Source organism: Lithobates pipiens, unplaced genomic scaffold (genome assembly GCF_037356315.1).
Source record: "Lithobates pipiens isolate NorthernLeopardFrog02 unplaced genomic scaffold, aLitPip1_a1.2 Scaffold_16, whole genome shotgun sequence".
Lineage (NCBI taxonomy): Eukaryota > Metazoa > Chordata > Amphibia > Anura > Ranidae > Lithobates > Lithobates pipiens.
Window position 1 is genome coordinate 300,626,589 of NW_027507748.1, and position 22,217 is coordinate 300,648,805.

The following is a 22,217-nucleotide window of genomic DNA, read 5'->3' on the forward strand; positions in this document are numbered from 1 at the left end:
AGAGAGAGAGATAGTTAGTATTCACTTACTGTATAGCTTTTTAAAATCTGCCTGCTTTATCACCCATCTGATGGGCCACCATTTATAGACAAATAAGCTAAATGTAAAATATAGTAAGTGATGCATGAATGAATGAATGAAATACTTATATAGCGCACAATGCGAACTGAATCTCCTCTAGGCGCTGTGGCGAGCTTTGATCATCTGCTAAAAGAGAAAGGTCTTGAGTTTTTTCCTAAACGCCAGGTGATTTTCTTCCTGGCGGATGTTGATTGGTACATGTGTATTTGCTTTCCGCAATATATGAAGTGCTTCATATATCTACAAAATATGTCTGCCTTCTGATAAAAAAATGTTGTTTGTACCTACATCTTATCACATCGCTCCTGGGTTTTACATGAACGCTGAGCCAGAATTCCTGAATTTTACTGCAGCTCCACCATCTTTTGTGATTGGGTATTGCACCTGAGCCATGAAATCCAATTTTCTTGAGAATACAGTTTCACAGTCTGCCAAGTACCGGAAACGGATCCCAGTGTTCACAAGGGTTTGTGGGGAGTGGGGGAAATTTTTTTTTTTTATTATTATTTTTTTTTTTTTTTATACTACAGGGCCGAAGCCTAGACAAATGGGGCTGTTTTTTTGTTTTGTTTTTTTAACAACACAGGCATTGATGTTTAAAGCGGTATTATACCCAAAAGAAAACATTTATTGTGCAGATTACCAATACTTAGATGTGATGGCTGCATCTGTTTCCATTTTTAGTCTTTCTGTTCTCATCTGGTGGCCATTATGTCTTGTTTTTCAAAAGAACAAGCTCTCTTGCAATTGCAGGTATAAGACAAACCATTTATCACTGTGCTTAAAATGATCAGCTTTTATTTAAGTAAAATATGGCTGAAACAACTAATCGATTATGAAATTGGTTACTATTTTCATAATCGATTAATCGGCCAGTAACATAATGGGGTTAAAAAAAAATAAAATGAGCCCTTTATAGTACAAAATAAGCAAATAATTGCTACGGTAAATATTACTTTCACAGTTCTACAGTAAAACAATGAACCCCTTACAGTAGTGATTATCTGCTTTTTTGTACTCTAAAGGGCTGTTTATAGTTTTTTTTAACCCCATTATGTTAGTAAACGTCTTAGACTTGGTTCACATCTATGTGTTTTTTTTGTTGGTGCTTTTTGCACAAATGCACTACAGTTCATTTACATGGTTTCTTATGGGACACGTTCACATCTATGCTTTTTTTCAGCCACTGCGTATTTGGAAAGGGTCAGGGACTTTTTTTTTTTTTTTTTTTTTTTAATGCAACAGTGCTTTTTTGGCTCAATATACTTTCAACGGAGAGGCTGCAGAAAGGCATGTAATGTGTTTTTTGCAGCACTTTGTTTTTTAATCTGCCAACAACAAATTGGCCAAAAAAAATGCAAAAACGCAAACCGCAGCAAAATCACGTGCACAAAAATTAAAACGCACAGCAAAAAGCACTGCAGAAACAGATCAAAAGTAAACTGCATACCGAGCCTTATGCTGGTCGCACAGATCAATTTTCAGACGAGAATATTCAGACGAGAAATCTTTGTACATTCGCTGAATGAAAGAATTTTGTTTGAAATTTAACATTCTGTTTTTTAACCACTTACAGACCGGACCATTTTGCTGGTCAAAGACCAGACCACTTTTTGCGATTCGGCACTGCGTCGCTTTAACTGACAATTGCGCGGTCGTGCGACGTGGCTCCCAAACAAAATTTACGTCCTTTTTTTCCCACAAATAGAGCTTTCTTTTGGTGGTATTTGATTACCCCTGCGGTTTTTATTTTTTGCGCTATAAACAAAAATAGAGCGACAATTTTGAAAAAACGCATTATTTTTTACTTTTTGTTATAATAAATATCCCCCAAAAATATATAAAAAAAAACATTTTTTTTCCCTCAGTTTAGGCCGATACGTATTCTTCTACATATTTTTGGTAAAAAAAAACGCAATAAGCGATTATTGATTGGTTTGCACAAAAGTTATAGCGTTTACAAAATAGGGATAGTTTTATAGCATTTTTATTAATTTTTTATTATTTTTTTTTTACTAGTAATGGCGGCGATCAGCGATTTTTAGGGCTGCAACTAAAGATTATTTACATAATCGATTAGTTGGCCGATTATTGTTTCGAATAATCGGTTAATAACCTTTAAAAAAAAAAGTGGGTCAGATTGACGTTCATTTTCAATCACAGTGACGGGAAAATTTGGAAATAATAGAAAACTGCTTGGGCAAAGGAATTTTCACAGTGTATGTGGTTTTCATTCAGAAATGATATTAATTTTAAAAACAGAATGTTAAAAACAAGTGAAAATTTCAAACAAAATTCTTTCATTCAGCGAATGTACAAAAGATTTTTCGTCTGAATATTCTCATCTGACAATTGATCCATGTGGCCAGCATAAGGCTCGGTACACACCTGTGCAGTTTGCTTTTGATCTGTTTCTGCAGTGCTTTTTGCTGTGTGTTTTTTATTTCTATGCACGTGATTTTACTGCAATTTGTATTTTTGCATTTTTTTTTGGGCAGATTAAAAAACACAAATTGCTTCAAAAAACGCATTACGTGCTTTTCTCCAGCTTTTCCATTGAAGTATGTTGAACCAAAGAAGCACTGTTTTGTGTTTTTAAAAGTCCCTGACACTTTACAAATACGCAGCGGATGAAAAAAAGCACAGATGTGAACGTGTCCCATAGGAAACCATGTAAATGAACTGTAGTGCAGTTCTGAAAAAAGCACCAATAAACATATAGATGTGAACCAGGTCTAAGGCATTTAGTAACATAATGGGGTTAAAAAGACTAAAATTAGCCCTTTATAGTAAAAAAAAAAAAAAAAAAAAAAAGCAGATAATCACTACTTTTCATTTTTTTACTGTAGAACTGTGAAAGTAATATTTACAGTAGCGATTATTTGCTCTTTTTGTACTATAAAGGGCTCATTTTTTTTTTTTTAACCCCATTATGTTACTGGCCGATTAATCGCTTATGAAAATAGTAATCGATTAATTTCATAATCGATTAGTTGTCGATTAATCGATTAGTTGTTTCAGCCCTAGCGATTTTTATTGTGACTGCGACATTGTGGGGGACCCATCGGACATTTTTGACACATTTTTGGGACCATTGTCATTTATACAGTAATCACTGCTATATAAATGCAGTGATTCCTGTGTAAATGACACTGGCGGTGAAGGGGTTAACCAGTGGGTGGCAGTGTAGGGGTTAAGTGTTCCTAGGGGTGTGTTACTAACTGTGGGGGGGTTGAGCTTTCATTTAGTGAACACTGATCTCTGCTCCAATCACATGGAGCAGAGATCAGCGTCACTAGTTGCTAGGCAGAATGGAGAAATGCTGTTTACACGGCATTTCCTCCATTCAGCCGTCCCATGAGACGATCGCGGGGATGCCCGCGGCGATCGAGTCCGCGGGTCCCTCGACCGGACTCACGGGGGGGCCCCGACCAGCGCGGGAGCGCGCCGCCGGCGGCGCGCTCCAGATGGCAGGGCGGTATTGAAGATTGGACATACCTGTACGCCAATATGCCTGCCCGTGCCATTCTGTCGACGTACATCGTCGTGCGCTGGTCGGGAACCGGTTAAAATTAATGTAATTTCTGAACGAAAGCCACATAAACTGTCTGAAAATTCCTTTGACCAAGAAGTTTTCGATCTCCAAATTTTCCTGTCACCGTGGTTGAAAATGAATGTCGATTTGACCCCACTAACGATTAGAAAATCTAATGAACCTTCTTACATTTTTATTTTTTTTTTAAAGACAATGGTTTGTTTTATAAATAAAAACAATTTGATCTGAGTCTGATATTTACCAGATTCACCCTTTAATAGTATGTACAGTATATATCCTAATAGTATATACAGTATATCTCTTCCATCTGTTATTCTCAGAGTGGATTAGATATTTTGCTCCCTAAACATATAGTTGCTATTTGTATTTACCACTACATAGAGATATTTAAGAATTGCCTTTTTTTAAAAACTTTACATATTAACTAAATCATACACACTTTTTTTTTTTTTTTAAGGTTATTGGGTTATTGACCGATTAATCGAAACGATATTTGGCCAACTAATCGATTATGAAAATAATCGTTAGTTGCAGCCCTAATGTAAAACCTTTTACCCAAAAGGAAAAAAAACTGTTTGCTGAAACGAATTATAAAGTATTAGCTGGAGTTCAGCTTCAATTTTTTAATGTTTTTATATCAGCTATTGCATCTAATAGCCCCCTCCCCCCCAGACTAGCAATGCTACTGTCCAAATGTGCCCCCTATGCTTCTTCATCTAGAGTGGGGGCACTCAATACAGGATATGTGTTACTGGCCAGATCACCAGATGCAAACCAAGCAGAAAAAGCCTTCAAAAAGAAAACAAATGCAGCCACCACATCTAAAGATTGGTAAGCTGCAATATATTATATTACTGGTTTTGGGTTTAATACTGCTTTAGGATTTAATTGCACATATATTTTTTGTATTCATCACTTTTAAATGTGTGTCTTAAACCAGACATGTAACATTTTCTGCATAGGATTATATGTAGATACTGGAAGTGAGGCAGATGCAGAAATCCTGAATATCCCATTTGCACCAAATATGCAGAATAGCCGAATTCCCCCATTATATGGAGTTCGTGGAGGCATGCACCCAGGAGAGATGCGTGACAGTCATCCAGTACCAGGTGAGATGTCACTTGCACAAACAATGATTGGTGGTTGTATTTACTATTTGTATGGCGATTAGTTTATCTTAATCCTACAGGACACAGGCTGGCTTATTGACTGCTACCCTTATGTAATTGGTAGTAGCATATAACCCAGGGTCTATGATTTACAGTCCTGAACTGTACTGCAAGATATGGAGTTTACCGGTAAGTTGAAATTCCTCTATTCCACAGCTTGTTTGTTAAAATATCTCATTTGGATAGTGTTTGCATGAACTTTAATCTATTCAATTTTCAGAGGTTTCTTTAATGTTTTATCCAGTGCAATTTTAATTTTACATCTGTGATTATGTTGCTGATCTGAATGTATTATGTTTGTAGGTGCTGGACAACATATGATCTGCTCAGATTGCTATGATAATGCTAATATCTACTCACGGACTAGAGAATATTGTCCATATACATACATGACAGAGGAGGACCCAATGGACCAAACCTTGTCTAGCTTTATGGCACAAGTTCCAAAGGAGACTTTCTTGTCTCTCTCTAATGAAGTGGGAGCATCTGCTGCTAAAAGGGATATGTCTGCATTCCTGAACTATGACAGAAAGGAGGGTGCAAAACCCAGCTGTGGTAAGCAATCTGTGTTTTCTTTGACTTCTGTGATTGTAAATCTTGATATTTTTTGGAAGATGGGGTTTTTGTAGTATCCAGCTCTTTAAACTGAGCACTAAAATAACCACAGCTGTGTATCCTTATTTGCTCCATCTCTCAACAGGGATATTATTCACACAGAAGCCATATGAAATGAACTGCTATATTTTACACACATAAACTATAGCTAATCCTATAGGCATTTCACTTTGTATTTTTTATTACCGTATTTTTCGGACGATAAGGCGCACCGGATTATAAGGCGCACTAGCAACGACCGGCTAATATAATGGATATTTCCATATATAAGGCGCATCGGACTATAAGGCGCACTGGATTATAAGGCGCATTTAATGAAACACAACTCGGATGCGGTACTGTAAGTCAAATTTTATTCAACTCTTTAGCAATAACCATAAAATGGTCTATAACAATAACTCTTAACACTGTTCAATTAAATACAAAACCAGACAATTATTTTTTCACTTTATTCTTCAATAACTATTAACACTGTTCAGTTACCGGTGAATACCGTACAAAACCAGACACTCACTTTTTCACTTTATTCTTCTCCCGCAAATCCATCAAATTCTTCATCTTCAGTGTCTGAGTTTAACAATTGGGCGATTTCGGCATCAAGCACGCCCGTATCCCTCTCATCATTCTCATCAGTATCCGAGTCAGGCTCGTTGCTGTCATCGGTACCGGTACTTAGCTGTTCAGTGATAATTCCGGACTTCTTGAAAGCTCGGATTACACTGGTGACTGATACCTTCGCCCAGGCATCCACGATCCACTGGCAGATAGTGGCGTAACTCGCCCGGCGTTGCCTCCCTGTGTTGGTGAATGTGTGTTCGCCTTCTGTCATCCAATGCTCCCACGCAGCTCGCAGTTTAACTTTAAACGACCTGTTGACACCTATATCTAGTGGCTGCAGTTCTTTGGTTAATCCACCTGGAATGATGGCAAGCACCGAATTAGTTTTCTTCACTTGGGCTTTGACAGTATCTGTCAGATGGGCGCGCATGGAGTCACAGACCAATAGGGATGGAGATTCGTGGAAAAAGCCGCCCGGTCTCTTGACGTAAACCTCTCTCAGCCACTCACTCATCTTCTCCTCGTCCATCCAGCCCTTCGGGTTAGCCTTGATGATGATGCCAACCGGAAACTTTTCTTTTGGCAGAGTCTTCCTCTTGAAAATTACCATGGGTGGTAGTTTCTGGCCATTAGCCTGGCAACCGAGAACTACAGTGAAGGATGACTTTTCGTTTCCTGTAGTGCGTATAGATACCGTACTGGTCCCTGTTCTCTCGACAGTACGGTTTACAGGGATATCAAAGGTAAGGGGGACCTCGTCCATGTTGGTGATGTGCTCTGGTTGGATTTTCTGTTCATTGATCTTGTTCTTGCAGTAGGTATGGAAAATGGCCAGCTTTTCTTCGTAATCCTTTGGCAGTTGCTGTGACATAGTGGTTCTTGTGCGGATAGAGAGATTCCGCCTTTTCATGAAACGGAAGCACCAAGAGGGACCTCCTCGAAAGTCGTTGATCTCCATGTCGCGTGCGATCGCTGTTGCTTTGAGTCGAATAGAGACAGTAGAGACGCTTCTACCTGCGGTTCTCTGTTCAATAACCCACTGTTCAATTTTGTCCTCCAACCGTGGCCATCTTGCTTTGTTTCCTCGGAAACTCAGTTTGGTCTTCTTTACCTGGCGCAGGGCATCTTCTTGCTTCCTCCACTTTCGTACCATTGATTCATTAATGTTGAATTCTCTCGCAGCTACTCTATTTCCATGCTCTACTGCATGACTGATAGCCTTCAGTTTGAAATCCGCTTCGTAAGCATGTCTCTTAACAGGAGCCATTTTTGGGGCAGCGGGTATACCGTAGAAAATGAACGAATGAATGCGCACACCTCCTGACTAAGATGGCCGTAATGCTCACGAAGCTGCACTGCTTGGATTGGGCATTACGGCCATCTTAGTCAGGAGGTGTGCGCATTCATTCGTTCATTTTCTACGGTATACCCGCTGCCCCAACAACCTGAGAGAGGTTTACGGTACGTCAGTTTACGGTAAGAGACCGGGTGGCTTTTTCCACGAAGGTCATATATAAGGCGCACCGGATTATAAGGCGCACGGTCGATTTTATGAGAAAATTTAGGCTTTTACGTGCGCCTTATAGTCCGAAAAATACGGTACATTTTTTTTGTAGATTCCAGTATAGACTATTCTTTTGTTTTATCCATTATACAAAGCTTTAGAGTAAAATTTCCCACATATAATGTGTTCAAAAAAATTACTGGTAAAACCTAGATTGACTGCATTCCTTATTACTCAAAAAAATATTATTGGGGCAGCTGCAAAATATTTGCTGTAAGGGCCCTGAAGGAAGTGTTGTGGTGGTGTCTACAATGGAAAGGACCAGATTAACGTAGACTGGGTAAGAACTTGGCCCAGTGTAGATATTTGCAAGCACACCCCGGATCTTCAAGTTGAGCCCAAATGGCTTTATTAAAATATGATCACATCACAAAGAGTGCAACATTTTGGAGTCCTGCATCTTCACCAGGCATGTGATAATTGAACATCAATTGCGCAAAATATTTAAACATCCACCAATCATTGGCTATGATTGGTGGATGTTTATATAACTATTTTGCACAATTGCTGTACAATTGTCACATGCCTGACGAAGGGGTCCTGCATGACTCTGAAACATTGCACTCTCTTGTTTGTGATGTGATCCTACTCCAATAAAGTCATTTGGACTCAACTTTAAGATATATGGTGTGCTGGCAAATATCTACACTGGGTCATTTAAGATCCAATCTGCAGCTGGTGGTTTCTGCAGAACCCAGCATGCTAGTCTATTCCAGGAACATGTGCAATGAGAATATGGATGGTTATGGGCAAGAACTTAGAGCACCACTTAATGCTAAAAAGATATGTTGTCTCTGGGTGCACAGAAATGGGGTGCCAGCATGTCTGTATGCTTATCCAGAGAGTAGGGCTGCAACTAACGATTATTTTCATAATCGATTAGTTGGCCGATTATTGTTTCGATTAATCGGTTAATAACCTTAAAAAAAAAAGTGGGTCAAATTGACGTTCATTTTCAACCACAGTGATGGAAAAATTTAGAAATAATAGAAAACTTCTTAGTCAAAGGAAATTTCAGACAGTGTATGTGGTTTTCGTTCAGATATTACATTAATTTTAAAAACAAGTGAAAATTTCAAACAAAATTCTTTCAGCGAATGTACAAAGATTTTTGGTGAATATTCTCATCCAAAAATTGATCTGTGTGACCAGCATAAGGCTTGATACACACCTATGCAGTTTGCGTTTGATCTGTTTCTGCAGTGCCTTTTGCGGTGCGTTTTGATTTTTGCACACGTGATTTTACTGCAATTTGCATTTTTATTGGGCAGATTAAAAAACACAAATTGTTGCAAAAACACTTTACATTATTTTCTGCAGCTTCTCCAATGAAGTATATTGAACCAATAAAGCACCATTTTGCGTTAAAAGTCCCTGACCCTTTCAGATGTGAACGTGTCCCATAGGAAACCATGTACTGTAAATGAACTGTAGTGCATTTCTGCAAAAAGCACCAAAAAACACATAGATGTGAAGCAGATCTAACACGTTTAGTAACATATTGGGGTTAAAAAAACTAAAATTAGCCCTTTATAGTAGAAAAAGCAGATAATCACTACTGAAAGTAATATTTACAGTATCGATTATTTGCTCTTTTTGTACTATAAAGGGCTCATTTTATTTTAACCTATTATGTTACTGGCCGATTAATCGATTATCGATTAGTTGTCGATTAATCGATTAGTTGTTTCAGCCCTACCAGAGAGTGCCCAAGTGTAAATAGGAGACACTGCTCTATCAACCAGCCCATGCTGGGTGAGAGTAAAGAACGGCAGCAGCCTGCTGGCCTCTGTCAAACCATGTCCCCCTGGTGCGTTTTGCCCCACCCTCAGTTGCTTAGTCATAGTTCTTATGACTAAGCCCTAGTGGGTGGGACAAAATGTGCCAGAGGGCATGGTTTGACAGAGGCCTGGAACCTGAGGGCGTTCTTTGCTCATAAATGTAGACTGATTTGGGGTATATTTGAGTTGGGGCCTGTGTCAGATGGCTTTGGGCATCTCTTGATTAGCCAATGCTTCTTTCTTCCAAGTGTGTTTGAGATTAGTTTGAGAGGTACAGAGTTCATTGACAGATGCATTTAGCCTCATTTAAAGCTACCTCAACCTGCTTCAAGCTGCTTTTTGTATTCCTACTGACTTGCGTGAGTGAGAAACCATTCTGACTGTACAAGAGTGAGTGTCTGATAAAAGCTTTTTGACACTGACCGTTTGTATAATACATTTTGCATGCATGATGGCTTCATGTCTGTCTAGGTTGGACAAATTGCTCTAAAAGTTAAATTGGAAGTTCTCATTTTTTATTTATTTTTTCACATTTACAGATTCATGTTCTTGTCCAAATTGGCCCATAAAGAAAGAAGGCAACTTGCCAGCAGCACCACACCCTCCCTTATGCCACCATTCTGTTGGTCTTGAAAAAACCTTATTCAGAAATGAAGGACCATCTTCAGTCAAGGCAGAAGAGCACCCCCTACCAAGACCTTGCTTGAGATCTTATGACCAAGACTGTGACCTTAGCAGGACTCTATTTATTGGCGATTACAAGGAAACAACCTAATCATACCAAACAAATCTGCAAGTCAGCTGACTTTGTGTGGACTACCTCAGAATTTACTCCATGGCCAAAAAGTGCTATAATAGGCTTGTTTACAAATGTTGAGTGGACCAATGCAAAAAATAAATAAAAAATACCACTGCATTGAAGTGCAGAGAGGTAAAAATACTATGTAGCTTGGATTGGTCAAAACATGAGCACTTCTCGCTTCTACAGTTATATGCTTCAAAGATGAGTCAGTTGGGACATTGGCTGTGACCATAGTGGCTTATTATGTGATCTTCTGAACTACAGATGGACATTTTGTAACATGTTCCATTGCAACAGGCTCGCAGTAAAGTGGATTTACTCATTGCAACGTGTGCAATGTCAGCATATGCTCAATGAACACATGCCTAAGCATGTACCGTCACATCTGGTACTAGCAATCTTATGCAAGTGGTACTAGTCGGAAATGCATACAAGTACTGTAATAATCAGTAAAGCTTTTGAACATTACTGCAATTAACATTAAAGCAGTAGCTATGATTTTATGTTATTTATACCAGCTATATCAAGTGAATTTACAGTCTAAGATTACAGAAACCTAGAATTAAATAAGAAAACATTCCATGGAAAGGCAAGTTGTGTGATATTGCTGTTGCTGCTTTCAAGAGCTTTAACATATGTGAAATCAAATGTTGGCATTATTATAAAATTGCTGCTCTGGTAACTGCTTAAGTGCTGTAACCTATAGTATATTTACATTCCTGTGTTGTATCGGGAAGAAAAATCTGAGTCTGGGTCCTTTAAGTTACAGTATTTCATGCAGCTGCTTGTTGCACCAGGGATAAAAAAAAAACAATCCCTAGTCTATTCTAATTCTGATTACTGCATTAACAAATGGTTATATTCTTCATAACTAAGCGTATTGCCTTCCATTACAGCATTTCAAGAGCTAAAACTGAAAGTGGATCTCCAGGCAACATTGTTATTTCACAGTTTGATTTATACATGGTTATATAGACTTTTATAGCTGTCCGGGTTCTGTGTGCAGAGGTAGACTCTAGTCCTCCCCTTAAAATCATGTCTATGGCCTTCATTTGGTGACCAAAGATTAAAAACGGTTTCTAAAGTTCTGCTTCTTGGTCCATTCTTCTCCTTCAACCTGTCAATGGGTCTTTTAAGAAGCAGTACCACATTCATATGGTTATCCCTCTGCTCCCCCCCTCCAGTAAGCACGTATGCAGAATTAAAGGGACAATACTGTGTAAAGCAGTACATCCCGATTAGTGGAAAGAGCTGTGCTCTCCAAGGCTCCTGTTTAGTACGTTGTAGAATGGATTACACGTTAAAAATATTTACCTGGATTTCAGCTAAGTGGGGTTGATTTAAAATAAAAAAAAATAACCATTTTAGGTTGTGATATAGATCTTTTCTCTGCATGTTATTTCATTGCTTTTTACCCCTTAGTATGCACATTCATGGTGTGATCAGGTTGGGATCAATTTATTTTGCAAACAGGACTTTGCACGTTTTTTTGTTTTTTTTTTCATGAGAATTTTTTGCTTGTCAACATCGGCTCATTTTTTTTTTTCCGTCCAGTCAATATACAGTACAGACAGTCTCCAAGTTACAAACATCTGCCTTGTATATTACTCGTACTTGAGAACGGAAGCAGCGTGATGTAACCGCAAGGCAGCTATCTAGGCTACCACCTACTGTCCGGCGGACCTGTTGGCAATCCCAAATCACGATATAGCCAGCTAATCCTTCAGAACCTACCTTGTAACCTGGGGACTGCCTGTATACCAACAAATGTATAGTAGAAGGGTCCACCTGACAGTATGTCATTTGATTGCATTAATGAGGTAGCCTGGTTCTCTACTGTTGTAAATGCTTTTCTGAAATATCTTGCTATGGCCTTATTCATATAATTTATTTCTTGTTACTTTGGTAATGAATAATCTTATACAAAGCCTGGATATTTGGTACAGTGCAATACAACAGAAGAATAGGCTGTTATTAGTAGACAAATTACAAATAGTTGGCTACAGATGCATGTTGAATCAAAATTTCACCTGTAGATTAACATCAGAATATTGAATAATGAAGATTAAGGGTACTTTTAAACAATGTGTGCTTATCTGTTTGCCCCTATTCCTAACTTAAAGTGAAGTTCCACTAAAAAGTCTTCCACTTATCTGTCGGGGGGAGTTGGGCTGTACCTCCTCTTTAAACCATCACCTCCCCCCCCCCCCCCCTTCTTAAGATGCATACTTAAATTAATTTAACAGCCAGGATTCCACTGTTTCAGTTGATAGAATCTGTAAATATTCTATGAATAGAGGGGCATACCTTTAAATCAACTGCCTGTCCCCCATTCATAGAATTTGTAGTTCAGCTAAAGTGACAACAGTGCTGACAGGGGAGTCTCTCCTACCAAGACTTTGTATTATCCCGGCTTGGGGGAAGCCGTCCCTGCTGGGAGAAGACAGTGATTACTACTAGTGGCTGTAGCAGCCGCTAGTGTTAATCGTAAGTAAATCCTGCAGGCTGGCTGTGCCCAAGTTGATCAAACCTGCCGAAACGGCTGAGATTTGAACCGTCTATGACCTATCGAAGACACAAGGCAGAGGTACTCTTCCTTAGACTTTATTGCTTCTTTATGAGCGAATATTTCTGCACATAAAATCACCTAATGCCAAAAAATAACACAGCGGTTTTACTCACTGAGAAACAACTACATTACAAATTGAAAGCAACACACGAGTATGCAATGTACTGTCAGCTACAGGGGAGTTGCTTCAGTGTGCAAATAGAGGGGGGCAGAGTCTTTCTCATCTGGATGAAATGGGCTCTATGGTTCTGTGCACCATATAGGACAGTAATGGCAAACCCTGGCACCCCAGATGTTTTGGAACTACGTTTCCCATGATGCTCAACTACACTGCAGAGTGCATGAGCATCATGGGAAATGTGGTTCCAAAACAGCTGGGGTGCCAAGGTTCACCATCACTGATATAGGACATGGCAGCAGTGAGTAACACATTGGCTTTTTTGACATTTTCACTGGCTCCAACCTTCCTTTTTTGTTCACAGCAGCAGGTAGTAACACCCTGTATAGACAATGCACAGAAATTGCACTTGCTGCAATACTGTTAAATGCAGGGGCACACAGTGGGAAAAAATTAGAACTTTACTTTTTGCATTTTTTTACACCACGTTGTAATTTCTTGAGTGGAAATAAATGTGGTCAATGTGACCGGACACTATATAACAAAGCGATAATGATGTTTTTAGTATGGTTAAGTGACCATACAGAAAATAAAAATGCAAAATTAAAATTTTGCAATCGGCAACCTATATCCAAAATTCATAAAAAAAAAGAGATGGCAAATAATAAAAAAAATATAAATAAATTGAGACATGGCAAATAATTCAGAAATGGATATAACGTGCAGCATATGCTGCTTGAGCTCATGATATGCTTGCCCATTCCAACATTGTAACTTAGGTTATTAACCATAAGACTTCTCCTGCATAACTCATATTTATGATCTTTTTATTTGGTACTTATACTAACGACCCGGATTCCAAGATTGGTTTATTGTAATCTGTTCGACAACCTCATTTTTCCAGTGCACTTTATTAAACATACCGTAAATGACACTTCTCTCTGTCGTTTTACTATGTTACTAAAATCCATTAAATATGATAGTTGAAGGTAAACATCAAGTACTATAAAACATGTTATAGCAATCATTTTTTTGTATGAAGATGCAGAGCTCCACTACTGTCTTGACAAGAGTAGTTACTAACAATCAAGTGAAAGGTCATTCTTTCAATGTTTCCAGGAATCCTAAAGCTCAACATATACTTTACAATCTCCTTTATATCGATCAATAATGTAGTACAAGACTGGCCTGATTGTATTGATTAGGTAGGTCCTCGTTTTAAACTGTTTTGGTTAATTAAAAATAGATTGTACGGACTGTAACGTGTATGACCAGTTTGAGGTTACCTGTTCTATCATGGCACGTTCTGCACCTTGGTTTGGGAAAAACAAATGCCCCCAAATTATTCATTATGTTGTTTTTTCTGTTGCTTGCATTTTTTTGTTTTATCTGCTTGAAAATATTTTTAAGTATAGTAGCGGCCATTTCATGCTTAACAATATTGCTGGTTTGCACAGAGTTTATATTCATGCATCGCTTTGTTGTTGTTTTCATTGGGCTTTTCCTCCTATAAAGCCTAGTACAAACCAGTAGTTTTTTGTTGTTCAGCCCTGAAAAAAAAACTGACAGCTCCGGAGGAGCCACTGTACTAACCATGCAATGTTAGTACAGTCACCTCCCCTGCTATGCTATTGTGTAATACCAGGGGTTGTCCCCCAGTCAGAACACTCCGGTCAGCGCGCTCAGTTATTGGCTTAGAGCGCTGATTGGGAGTTGATCAGCAGACTTTTCAGTCATGCTCGATCAACAGAAGCCAACCGAATGTCAAGCTTCTATTGGACTAGCTCCAGTACGCACGGGCCGAATGTCCCGCCCGACAATCGGCCCGTAAGTAGTAGGCTTAAGGCGTAATCTTGCCTCAGACAGTTCGGTAGATGGAATCTTTGCTTCTTGGTAAATTAAGCTAACCATACACCTTTAGATTTGGAGAAATCAGTTGATTCCCCCATCCACACTCCAACTGCATGGATGGAGGAATCTCTCTTACCTTCTATTGTGTTCAGGCGGCCACTGCACCAGTGACTTTCTGAATACCTGAGTAGTGACTGCATCTGATAAGATGCTGTTTGGCTGATATTTTGCCACCCAGCTCCTTTGATTTTTAAACCAACTTTTGTAAAGCAGGGTGGTGTCGCCACTGCTCGAATTTTGGCCTTTTCAGCAGAATTCGGCAGAAATTTGAGCCATGCTTTAGTTGCCTTACAATCCTGTATTATACTAAAGCTGAGGGACAGGGACTGGAGGCTCCTGGGACAATGGAACATTGCTATCTGCTTACCTCACAGCTGCATTTGCTTAGGGATGAATTTATTCAGTTGATCTCTGGGTTTGTGAGTTTAGTATATCTTTTGCTCATTTTGAAAAATGTTAGGATGCTGCTTTGTAATTCAAGATTCCATTTAATGAAATGTACATATAATTTTTTTTTTTATTAGATTTTTTGACTTAGATTATGGTCAGGACTATGCTATTTTTTATTGTTTTAATGTGAATAGTTTTATATTTACCACTAGCATGTTCAAGCTAAAAAAAAAAAGGACCTTTTCCAGGCTTTCCTCGTAAAGTTGCCCCTGGTCCAGAGTTGGCCATACACCAGTAGAGTTTTATTCGAAAAAATTTGTTTTCGCTACATTTGTCCCTACATTTGTCCCATTTTCTAATAGTTAATGTGGTCAGATTGCTGATTGTTTTTGATTGTAGTGACAAGGAAGATTAAAGGGATGTTTTTCTCAAGAGGATTCTGTGAATGTGAATTTTGCTTGTGAAAAATTATACTTATTGTAATGCACTTGTGCATCTCAACCCCAGAATTCCAAACATTGGCATGGCATTTGAACATAATTTTTCAGCATTTTTATGCAAAATGTGTTGCGTTCATAATTATGCTATCAAATGCTCTGACACTATTTTTCTGAATTTCTGTACGAATATTTGACGATGGTTCTGTTGGTGTATGGCCACTTTTAGTAACAGTTCCCAGGTACCCACTTGCATGCTTGCCTAGGGATCTCCAGCACTCTGTTTTGCAAATATTGACTTTTTTTTTATTTTTTTAACCATATGTGCAGCCAGAACTTTACATTTTCTGTAGAAAGTAGTGCTTTTCAGCTTGCCCTTCTAATGATTGCATTACAGTGTATCTTTGGAAAGATATGAGCCCATGATAGACCAGTTTGAAGGACTGTTTAAGCCAACACACAACCCCAATAAAAATGTCAGGGGATTTTCTTTCTCTGTCCATTTAAAATATTCTAAACTAAACATGGGGCAAATTATTTTTCTACAACAGACTATTCCCCCATCAAAACAGACCCTGTTTACAGGAGTAACAGCAATTGTCTTTTCCCGGGGGGGGGGGGTATGGGGGGGCAGGTGGTGAAAGTAGTCCCCGACAGGAGTATACAGTGATTATTGCTAGCGGCTTTAGCAGCCACTAGAGATAATTGCAAGGGCATCCCACCGGTTGTACCCAAGTTGATCAAACAACTTGGTACATTCAGTTTGCCCGTTAACGGTTCAGATCTTGGCCAGTTCCTGCTGAACCGGTCGATATTTGAACCGTGTCTGGCCAGCCTTACACACTAGATGTGATTGTGAGTATAATCCTTTTTTACAAGCTCAGCCATTTTGAAATGTGAACCACTTTCAAGTGATTCTTTTTCCATTATTTTCGCATATCTTCAATGCCATTAGTGGATAGTTGGGATATTACAAACCGTCAATGCCTGGGTGAGGTTATTAATCTGGTAAATTGATATTCCATTGGCTTCTCACAAAAAATATAGGACGTATGAGCCCTAGTGTTGCAAATGATTATCAGATAAACAATATTGTAAATTCGAAGCAATAGCTGCCATTCTTCATAACTTTCGATAAAAGTTTATTCTAGACTCAATGGCATGCAAAACATTATTTCTTTCATTCTTCATATACTACACTACAATGTCTGTAAACTTTCATAGCAAATGTTTTTTATGCACTATAAATCTGATCCATGTTTGCCAAATATGGCAGCCAAAGATGATAGCTTCTTGTTATATATGTAAATATACCTGCAATGATAAAATATTTTTGTACACATTGCACATACCTGTTTGTCAGATCATTGTAAATCTTTTCCGTTTTTTTTGTTTTTCCTTTTATTTTATGCCAAATGTTATATTATTCTATGTTAATCAGTCTGTTATCTTACTCTTCGTTATTTGAAATGTTATTTTTTATTAACATCCTCAATGCAGATGTGTGTGGGTCAACTCTTTTTAGATATGAAGCTATTTTGATGTTGTTGCCTCGGCGCCAGTCTTTGAAATAGCTCTTTAATGGTTAATCTTCCATGAAATGAAACCACATAAATTGTTTAGAGATGGCAAAGGACAAAAAAGGTTTTATGGTCTCAGCAGAATATTAGGAATGATGATGAATGGCTAAGATAAGTGTGTAGTCACTTGCCCTGCTGCCTTTTATATTACACCTGTTTTGGATGCGGCAGCTAGGGTGTCACATGCTGCTACAATGAATTTATATGGCTTCTGGCAGAAGTGGAACGGTTTTATAACTAGCCCAGTGGGTTGCTTGATCTCTGCGAATGTAAGCTATGACCTTCAAAAAATGAAAGGTTTTCTAGGCATTTGCCGTAAAACGGAAGAACCGCTTAGAGATGAAAATGTAAAATGTGCTACACTTGCAAAATTGTTTCAATATCTGTGATTGTAATTTGTACCAAAAAAAACTAGTATATTGTAAAAGATGACAGCACTGCAGCTTGTGGGTGATACAGAAATGGGTTACTTGTCTTTGTACACTCCATGTAACTGAAATTGTCTTTTTATTATATCTGTACCCTTCATTTCACATGCTTTTGTGTAGTCCTTTATAATGCCATTGTGTTTTCAGAAAAGTGGGATACTCAGCCTTTGAAGGATTCTGCAAAGATTTTTGCATGCTAAATTAAATTTAAAGCAAAACGTTCCAGTTTAGAGATGCAAAATATAGATCTTAATAGGGAGTGATGACTTTAAAGCTAATCTCTGGGATATTGGCACCCTCCTTCGCATCCTCTTTAACTATTCGCTGAAATGAGAAAACCATATTCTCTAAAGCCATTGTTACCAGATGCCACAATCCTGTCCTCTGTCATTCTATGTACTTCTGTGGGGCCCTCCTCTGGGTTTCCACGTCGCTGCTTGTGTGATGTGGATGCTTCTTATTGGCATCTGTAGCAGACCGATGGTCACTGGTGGGTTTGTAGTTCTGAATCAGTGGTCTCCTGCTCCCAGAAATGTAATGACTGACCATTTGAAGGGGGACGTGGGTGAATATCTTGCTTCACCTGTTAGGAAAAGTAAAAAGCCAAGCAAGATGTGTTAGAGTGGGAGTATAAATACACTGCTAGCAGCCTTCCAACATGCTTTTGTACTGCTTACTAAAACCATAGACGGCTTGAATTTTGGGTCGGTTCTGCAGAGACCAGCCGGGAACCATGTATGTGCAGGCTGAATGTATCCAAGTTTGAATGATCAGCTTGGGTACAACCAGCCTGTTGGATTTTTAATGCATTTATTGCTAGCGGCGTTTGTTACCACTAGCAATCACTGTGTTCTCCCAGCAGGGGCAGCTTCCCCCACTGGAAAAATACAATGCATCTGCAGGAGGTATTCCCCCATGAATACTGAGTGTTGGTTGCAGGAAAGAAATTCACTCTGTGTATATCTGGCTCAAAGCCTTCCAGTAGCTTATTTAAAGTGGCAACTGGTACTCCCTTTAAAATCTGTTTAACCACTTGCTGACCAGCCGCCGCAGTTGTAGTGTAGCAGAATGGCACGGCTGGACGAAACTATTAGGTTATGTTCCTTCGCCCTGGGGTCACTAGGGGTGCGTGCCGCCGGCGGGTCATGCCTACTGCTCGCCCCCCGGAGCTGATGCGAGTGCCCGGCGGTCACGATCACCGATGTGCTCCCGCGATCTCTGCTGGCACATGGAGAACCGGAATCTGTTTGTGTAAACACAGTTTCCGTTTCTCTGAGGCGAGAAGAGACAGATCTCCTTTCATACTCTGTATGAACAGACAATCTGTCATCTCCCCTACACAGTCCCCTCTCCCCTTCAGTTAGAACACACTAAGGAACACAATTAACCCCTTGATCGCCCCCCAATGGTTAACCCCTTCCCTGCCAGTGACATTTTTACAGTAATCAATGCATTTTTATAGCACTGATCGCTGTATAAATGCCAATGGTCCCAAAATGTGTCAGAATTGTCCAATGTGTTCACCATAATGTCGCAGTCCCGATAAACGCAGAACGCCACCATTACTAGTAAAGAAAAAAAAATTATAATAAAAATGCCCTAAAACTATGCCCTATTTTGTAGACTTTTGGGCAAACCAATCATACGTTTGTTGCATATGATCGCGCAATTGTCAGTTAAAGCGACGCAGTGCCGAATCGCAAAAAGTGCTCTGGTTAGGAAGAGGGGGTAAAATCTTCCGCGGCTGAAGCGGTTAATGTCTCCTTTTTGTAACTAAGTGGTGTTTCTGCAAAGTTGCTTGAGGTTGGTTGGACACTTTGTTGTCTTGTGCACATACTGAAGCCTGCATGTTAACAAGGCCTTAAAAAGACAGCAGCTTAGGGTGTATGGGCTGCAGTTGACATTGAAGGATGCTTGTAGGGACCATTTGAAGTCTGCTTAGTAGTGCTGGCACCTTCAGTACCCGAAATGGTGGCCCAATAGGTACAGTTAATAATGTTCATTGTTAGCATTTCAAACATTAGTACTGTGTCATAAAGGATCGAAGCCTACTTGGTTGCAAGGGCACTATGGCCTTGGGTTGCCTATATGTGCTCAAGCTATAAAATGCAATTGCCTTTTTCAATTTTAGATAGTTGGGAAACTGCACACTACACTGCTATTACTACCCAAAATGACAAACATAGGATTTTGTATACCTTCGCCTTCATGTGCATCCAATGCAACTAACCAAAGAAACTTAGGGGGGAAGCTAGGAGTTCAGGGCTACGGGGGCATTACAGCAGGGAAGTGACACATTGCATGACATCAAACAATTGGACTTTCCTGGAACCTGAAAGCATAAATGGACTTGGTTGGGAAGACCTAATGACGTCAAAATGGAAAAGGGAAGGTATTCCCAAAATGACTGACATTAGGAACATAGAAATGAGGTTGTATAGGATATTTTAGCAATGTCTGTATAGAAAAAAAATGGTTAGGGCTTTTGTGTTACTGTTAAAAAGTTTACCGATCATGAAAGGTCCGTTAACAGGTTTGTTTTTCTTTAGAGCCATGTTGTAAGTATTCTTCCTTCCTTGATAATCCATAATCTTTGCTGTGGAATATCTGGCAAAGGCTGAGATCCTTGTGGAAACTTTTACATTCCCATGTTTAGTGAGAGCTACAGTAGATGTTTAATATTAATCTGCCATTGCTCTATACGCTTGCAGCACAGGTCATCAATCAGTGCATGCCATTTTTAACAGTGATGGGGTTAACAGCAGATAACTATATTCTTGTACTTGTAACTCAATAATTGGAAGCTGATGTTCCTGGTACTATTATGTATTCACACAATATAATCTGTTCAAAAACATCTTGTGTGTGTCTGTTTTTCTTTGTATAAATTAACAATTCATTCTGTGACCTTTGGGTGGTGGTAGCAGATTCACTTTTAATGCCAAATGCACTCAGTGTACAAGTACATGAAGATGGAATATCGCATAAATTTTACATTGCACTTGGCGGAAGAATCTCATTATCTTATGAAAAGCTCTGCTGCAACAGCACTGTTGGAAGTGTGGATGTTTTCTTTACTTATCGTGTAGGGCAGGGGTGTCCAAACTTTTTTCAAAGAGGGCCAGATTCGATGAAGTGAACATGTGTGAGGGCCGACCATTTTGCCTGACATTCTTTGAACCATTAAAATTCGGTCATTCGAGCACTCATACCTGGCCCAACAAAAATTCTTGTGCCTTTGTCGCGCTCGTTTGCCCGACACACACATGCTCTGTTCTTTAGGGGTACCGTTAAGTCTTAATGGTACCCCACACATTGGAAACATGGGGTGCTTTTGGTGCAGCGCAATAATAAAAAAAAAAAAGCTCTGGGACTTCTTTCCCTGCATTTTTGTGGGTATGGAAGCCCATTGAAATGCATGGGCTGCCCTACACACAGCATGCAGCCATGCAGATGTGAGCCAAGGGCTTATTGGAGGGGCAGTAAAACTACATGGTTGAGCTGTTTTTACCACCCCCAACTTCTCCCCCTTTAGCTGCAGAGGGAGCAGCTGGGGGTGTACACATGCTGTGGCTGCAGCTGGAGGTATGCTCAGGGTGAATGGGCCTGCACTGCAACTACCCCGCAAATGTGTGGACTGCACAGTTGCGGTATAGTGATGCTACATTTACGGGCTTAAAACAGGTGGTGAGGAGGCAACATAATGCCTCTTTACCACCTTTCAAATGCCTCTAAAAAGCGATCTGTATATGGATTGCTTTTCAGAGGAGCAGCAATCCTGGCTGCTATCACACACAAGCACCACAAAAGCAGTTCTGATGGTACAAGAATGGGGGGGGGGTCTGGATTAAAAGTAACACACATGCATACACATACAGACACATGCATATACTTACATACATACAGACACATGCACACACACACATACAGACACATGCACACACGTACATACATACATACATACATACAGGCACATACATACATACATACAGACATACACGCACATACATACAGACATACATATACACACACACACACACACACACACATACATGCACACAGATACATACAGACACACATACATGCACACACATACAGACAGACATACACGCACATACATACAGACACACATGCACATACGCATACATACAGACATACATGGAAACACACACACATGCAATCATACATGCACAGACACACACACACACATGCACACACACACACACAGACACACATGCACATACAGACACACATACACAGACAGACATGCACACACACACACACACATATAGACACACATGCACACACATACATACAGACATGCACACACATGCACAGACACACATACATACAGATACACATGCACACACACACATACATACATACAGACACACATGCACACACATGCATACAAACAGACATGCACACACACATACAGACAGACATGCACACACACACACATACAGACAGACATGCACACACACATACAGACACACATGCACACATACAGACACACATGCACATACATACAGACACACATGCACATACATACAGACACACATGCACATACATACAGACACACATGCACACATATACAGACAGACACACATGCACACATATACATACAGACACACATGCACACATACAGACACACA

At 39.5% G+C, this 22,217-nt stretch overlaps 1 protein-coding gene across 1 annotated transcript in view; it reads left to right on the plus strand.

Annotated features, from left to right (window-relative positions):
- Window positions 1-20,419, plus strand: part of LRIG2 (leucine rich repeats and immunoglobulin like domains 2) — a gene marked incomplete in the record, with an annotated part of 100,420 nt that extends 80,001 nt beyond the window's left edge. Inside the window, 3 exon segments of the mRNA XM_077481556.1 lie at window positions 4,600-4,749; window positions 5,113-5,364; window positions 9,867-20,419. Coding sequence (XP_077337682.1) covers window positions 4,600-4,749; window positions 5,113-5,364; window positions 9,867-10,102 — 638 coding nt within the window.
- Between the last annotated feature and the right edge of the window lie 1,798 nt (window positions 20,420-22,217).